The sequence below is a fragment of the Otolemur garnettii genome, unplaced genomic scaffold, assembly GCF_000181295.1.
Source record: "Otolemur garnettii isolate 467f Iridium unplaced genomic scaffold, OtoGar3 scaffold00004, whole genome shotgun sequence".
In the NCBI taxonomy this organism is placed as follows: Eukaryota; Metazoa; Chordata; class Mammalia; order Primates; family Galagidae; genus Otolemur; species Otolemur garnettii.
In genome coordinates, this window is record NW_003852399.1 from 31,487,303 (window position 1) to 31,493,606 (window position 6,304).

Genomic DNA, 6,304 nt, shown 5'->3' on the forward strand with positions numbered 1-6,304 from the left:
AAAAAAAAAAAAAAAACAAAAGCTTAACCAGTATTTCCTCCTCTAGGCATTTACCTAAGAGAAATGAAAACTTATATCCAAAGAGACTTTATAAGAATATTTACAACAGCCCTATTCATAATGATTAAATACTTAAAACAACTCAAAGGTCCCAAAGAGAAGAAAGGATAAACAATTGTAGTTGGGCGGAAAATACTACATTGTGGGGCTTATGTTGAAATTGTTTAATTTTCATTCTTATATTTTCCAAAAAAAAAATTATTTTTTTGAGACACATTCTCACTTTATCACCCTCGGTTAAAGTGCCATGGCATCATAGCTCGCAGCAACCTCAAACTCTTGAGCTCAAGCAATTCTCTTTGCCTCAGCCTCCCAAGTAGCTGGGACTACAGGTGCCTGCCACAACACCTAGGTATTTTTGGAAACAAGGACTCTCACTTTTGCTCAGGCTAGTCTTGAACCTGTGAGCTCAGAGCAATCCACCTGCCTCTGCCTCCCAGAGTGCTAAGATTACATCCAAAATGTGTTTGTTTTTGTTTTTTCTGTAGAGACAGAGTCTCATTTTTGTCACCCTTGGTAGAATGCCGTGGCGTCACACAGCTCTCAGCAACCTCCAACTCCTGGGCTTAAGTGATTCTCTTGCCTCAGCCTCCCGAGTAGCTGAGACTACAGGCACCTGCCACACACCCGGCTATTCTTTGGTTGCAGTTTGGCTGGGGTCGGCTTTGAACCTGCCACCCTTGGTATATGGGGCTGGCATCCTACTCACTGAGCCACAGGCACTGCCCACATCCAAAATTTTTTTAATAGCTGTTCTACTAAGTCAGCTTTGCTATGATTAAAAAAAGTGACCCAGGTTCGGCACCTGTGGCTCAAGCGGCTAAGGCGTCAGCCACATACACCTGAGCTGGCGGGTTCAAATCCAGCCCAGGCCCACCAAACAATGACGGCTACAACCAAAAAACAGCCAGGCATTGTGGCGGGCACCTGTAGTCCCAGCTACTTGGGAGGCGGAAGCAGGAGAATCACTTGAGCCCAGGAGCTGGAGGTTGCTGTGAGCTGTAACGCCATGACACTTTACCCAGGGCAACAGCCTGAGGCTCTGTCACCAAAAAAAAAAAAAAAGTGACCCAAAAATATCAGTGGCTTGTAAAACAAAGGTTTATTTCTCATATTGCTAGTGGGTTGTGGGTCAGGAGGAACTCTGTTGCAGGCTGCCACTCAATTCTAGACTTTAGGGTAGCTCTGGCTAACGTTTCTGTCAATGATTGACCACACAGACAGTGGTAGTCCTACAAGATTGTAATACCATATTTTTATTGTACCTTTACAATATTTAGTTATGTTTAGACAATTGCCTATAGTATTCAGTAGAGTAACATGCTGTACAAGTCTGTAGGCTAAGAACAATAGGCTATATACCATATAGCCTACCTGTACAGTATGCCATACCATCAAGGTTTATATGAGTTCACTCTATGATGTTCTCATAATGACAAAAGCACCTAAGGATACATTTCTTAGAATATGTCCTGTTGTTAAGCAATCCATGACTGTCTACTGGAACAATGAAATACTAAGCAATAAAAATTAATGAAAAGAGGCCAGGCGTGGTGGCTCACGCCTGTAATCCCAGCACTTGGAGGCCGAGGCAGGTAGATTGCCTAAGCTTACCAGTTCAAGACCAGCCTGAGCCAGAGTGAGACCTTCATCTCTAAAAAATAGCCAGGTATTGTGGCAGCACCTGTAGTCTCACCTATTTGGGAGGATGAGGCAAAATAATCTCTCAAGCCCAAGAGTCTGAGGTTGCTGTGAGCTATCACATCACTGCACTCCAGTGAGGGCAATACAGTAAGACTCTGTCTCAAAAAAAAAAAAAATTAAATAAAAAGGAAAAAACTATTCAATATGGATGAAATCTCAAAATGATGTTTTTTAAAGGATAACATACTAAGCTGAATCAAAGAATCCAGACACCAAGGCATACATGTTGTATGATTTTTATTGAAGTTCTAGAACACACAAAATCAATTATTCAGTAATGATAAATATCAGAAGAGTGGTTGTGCTGCCTTGGGGTGGGGCAAATCCACTAGAAAGGGATACAAGGAAACTTTCTGGAATAATAGAATGTTTTGTATTTTGGTTTGGCTACATGCAAGTATCAAAATTCATCTAATGAAACACCTAAGATTATATGTAATTAACTACATGTTAATTATAACTCAATTTAGAAAAATTAAATCCCTCATTTTTGCAAAGAAAAGAAAACTTTTATTGATGTTTTACCTACTTGATTCCAGTAAGCTCCATATTCCAATAACTATACCCACAGTTTTTTCTAAATATGCCTTCTCACAGGCTTACACATAGTTTGGGCTTATCTAACTTTTGTAGGATAACACTTTCAGTTCTTTTTTCCAAGTCCTGTGTCCAACTAAAAGGATTCAGTAGGAACTACCTTAATTCATTCATGTACTTTAACAAATTCTACAACCACATCCCTGATTTGATCTTTGCCCTGAGTACTCATCATAACCAGCCTTTGTTACTCTAAGTAGCTCTTAATTTTAACTTCTATTGGTTGAAAAAGATAAACAGTCCTAATTTCAATGCAACAGGTCTCAGAATTTTTGCATACTCTATTTTTTTCTTTATACCCCTTGCAAATAGGCCAATTCTATTCTAAACTCAGCTCTTTCCTATAGTCAAATGCAGCTGATAAAACAGGCATACTTGTAATATTCTGTTTACAATCTGGTTACCTGGAATAATAATTTTTTAAATATATTAATAGTATTAAAATTGCAGCAGTATGTTTCTGCAGTGCCAACTACTTGGGAGGCTGAGATGGGAGGATCACTTGAGCCCAGGAGATCAAGGCTACAGTGAAATATGATCAGGCCACTGTGCTCTAGCCTGGATGTCAGAGGAAGACCTGTCCATAAAAAAAAAAAAAACAATTAGCCAGGCTGAGTGGCTCATGCACTTTGGGAAGCCAAAACAAGAGGATTGCTTGAGGCCAGACAAAAAGTTCAAGACCAGCATGGGCGATACAGCAAGATCCCATTGCTTAAAAAAAAAATTACAACTACTCACAGTAAACAGTATTACCAAATGTTTTGTTGATACATAATATGTGGGCTGGGCACAGTGGCCCACACCTGTAATCCCAGCACTTTGAAAGGCCTAAGTGGGTGAATTGCTTGAGCTCAGGGGTTTAAGACGAACCAGAACAAGAGTGAGACCCCTGTCTCTAAAATACAGCTGGGCGTTGTGGCAGGTGCCTGTAGTCCCAGCTACTCAGGACACTGAGATAACAGGATTTCTTGAGCCCGAGTTTGAGGCTGCTGTGAGCTATGATGCCAGGGCACTCCACCGACGGTAAGAAAGTGAGACTCTACCTCCAAAAAAAACCATATGTATCCTCACTTTTCCAGTTTTCCAAAAATAGTTTTCTTGTTTCTAGCCCCTAAACTAATTTGTAGATGACCCACTGCCTTCATCTTATTTAAGCAAATTTACATATAGACCCTTAGTTTTCTATGGGCAGGAAGCAATATGAGAAAGCTGTTTGGCCCTAAGAATGACATTCTCCAAAGCTCTATTCAGATAATGATCATGAAGGATAATTGAAAAGGAAAGATCTCCAGAGGGTGGAGGCAAGGACTATGGAGAACAATGGACTAGGAAACAATTCCCAAGAAATACAATTGACGCATCATCATGAAAGATTTCCTACCTCAGAGTAAGGAGACATCATATTAGTATGATTTCAGAATTACTCTTCCTTTCTAAATGGAAGCATTTATTCTGCTTTTCTTCCTGTCCATATACAGAGAGATGGGGCACGTGCAGGCCCACGGCTGCTTTCCAAGGTACTCAGTTGGCATCTGGGAACTTGAACTTCAGGAGAGTTCCCACCATTCTCTAACTGGTCAGAGTAGTTTGCTGTGCCTACTTTGTTTATACAAACAATGTAGTTTATGCTTTCTTCTGGGAGTTAAGAATTTTGGTACATGGTAGGCAGAGGGTACCTACATAATCAGCCACCAATAAACACTGAGCATTGAGTCACTGATGAGCTTCCCATAGAAGACAAAACTTTACAGATGTCACAATTTGATGCTGATGGAATCAAGCCCATCCTGTGTAACTCCATTAGGGGTGAAATTGCAGAAGCCTGCATTTAGCTTCTTATGGACTTCAGCCCATGGGCTTTTTTCCTTTGCTAATTTTGTTTGCATTGTTCACTATAATAAATTATATTAAGTACAACTATATTCTATGACCTGCAAATACTTCTAGCTAATCACCAAACATGGAGGTGGTTTTGGGAATCCCTGACATAAAACAGATAACTTGTCTTTTCAGTTCCTAAGTTTCTGTATTAGAATGAAACATACCTGACCCTAATATAGATAAGAAGACCTTGCATTCAAGACTGATGTTGTTGGCTCAGTGCCTGTAGCTCAAGCGGCTAAGGCATCAGCCACATACACCTGAGCTGGCAGGTTTGAATCCAGCCGGGCCTGCCAAACAACAATAACGGTGGCAACCAAAAAATAGCTGGGCGTTGTAGCAGGCACCTGTAATCCCAGCTACTTGGGAGGCAGAGGCAGGAGAATCGCTTGAGCCCAGGAGTTAGAGGTTGCTGTGAGCTGTGATGCCAAAGCACTCTACCCAGGGCAACAGCTTGAGGATCTGTCTCAAAAAAAAAAACTGATGTTGTGACTAGGTAAGATTGTCTTCCTTAGAATGTAGGAGGAAGTAAGTATATTTTGTCTAAGAAAAGGAAATAAGTATTTACAACCAAAGAACAAGGTGTGGCAAACTGTATTCTTTTCCTAAATATTTTCTCCTTCCCTAAAAAAAGAGTATACATCCCTGCCCCTTACCAGATGACCTGAAACACTTCCATAAAGCTGGAGTGTATTTCTCTACCACCTTGCTTGGAATGATAATATGACTTGCTAGGGCCAAGAGAATACAAGTCTAAGTGAGAATGTGCCAGGTCAGCAGAAATTATAAGCAGCATTACATGATTCTGTTTTCCTGCTCTTTTCCTGTCACAAGCAAAATATGTCCCAAATAGGGCCTGTTCCTTCATAACACATGAAACTATAGCCAACCAGCAACCATACGCAATATTAATCACAAATGTTTGTCATATGCCAATGAGATTCTGAGGTTGTCCTATAGCAAAACCTAATAAAAGTCAACCATATACTTAATCTCAAAATCTTTATACAATTAAAATACTAATATAACTTTTCTTATAGTAGCACAAAAACTCCAAATCCAACTTACATTTTGGAGCTCTTTCAGGAACTGGAGCATCCTTGATTTTCTCTTCTTTGGCAGATTCCTTATATTCTGAAGACTTTGGCTTTTTTCTTTGGCGCAGTTCTACAGTTGGTCCTTAAAACATTTGAGATAATGTTGCAATGTGTGTATCAAAATTGTTCTAATCTATATACCAAGCTGATTAACTTTTTTATTGGACTAAAGAAGTCCCACTAAGACCTATCAGAACCAAAGATAAACTTTTTCATAATTATTTCAGCACCACCTGCAAACTTGTCTTTTGTACATAAAAACAACTGAGAGTCCACTCTCTTTTTGAGAACCCTATCAATAAACTAGCTCTTTTCCCAAGATGATGCTACTTGCAAAATATGCCCAAATAAGTAAACTCTTTTCCACAATGACTGGTGGTCAAGATGGTACTTAGGTTATTATTCTAATTACCTAGAGAATCAACTGGATCATTCACAGACAATTCTTTTTTTTTTTTTTTTTGAGACAGAATCTCACTTGGTAGCCCTGAGTGGCATCTTAGCTCACAGCAACCTCAAACTCTTGGGCTCAAGCAACCCTTTTACTTCAGCCCCTCAAGTAGCTGGGACTACAGGCACCTACCACAATGCCCAGCTATTTTTAGAGACAGGGATCTCACTCCAGAGCTCAAGCAATCCACCCACCTTGACTTCCCAGAGTGCTGGGATTATGGGCGAGAGCCACCACACCCAGCATTGGATTAACAATTTTTTTTTTTTTGAGATAGTCTTAAGCTGTGCCATAGACAGATGTATACATGTATAGCTCACAGCAACCTCTAACTCTTGGGCTTAAGCGATTCTCTTGCCTCAAGCCTTCCTAGTAGCTGGGACTACAGGCGCCCACCACAACACCCAGCTAAGGATTAACAATTTAAAAAATCAAAATACAGGCTCAGCGCCTATAGCTCAACCGGCTAAGGCGCCAGCCACGTACACCTAAGGTGGCGGGTTCGAATCCCCAG

General features: G+C 40.4%; 1 protein-coding gene across 1 annotated transcript in view; it reads right to left on the bottom strand.

The window, feature by feature from the left end:
• DPY19L4 (dpy-19 like 4) overlaps positions 1-6,304 on the bottom strand; it is an 87,802-nt gene that overhangs the window by 71,677 nt on the left and 9,821 nt on the right. Inside the window, exon 2 of the mRNA XM_023518251.1 lies at positions 5,311-5,421. Coding sequence (XP_023374019.1) covers positions 5,311-5,421 — 111 coding nt within the window. The remainder of the gene's footprint in view (positions 1-5,310; positions 5,422-6,304) is intronic.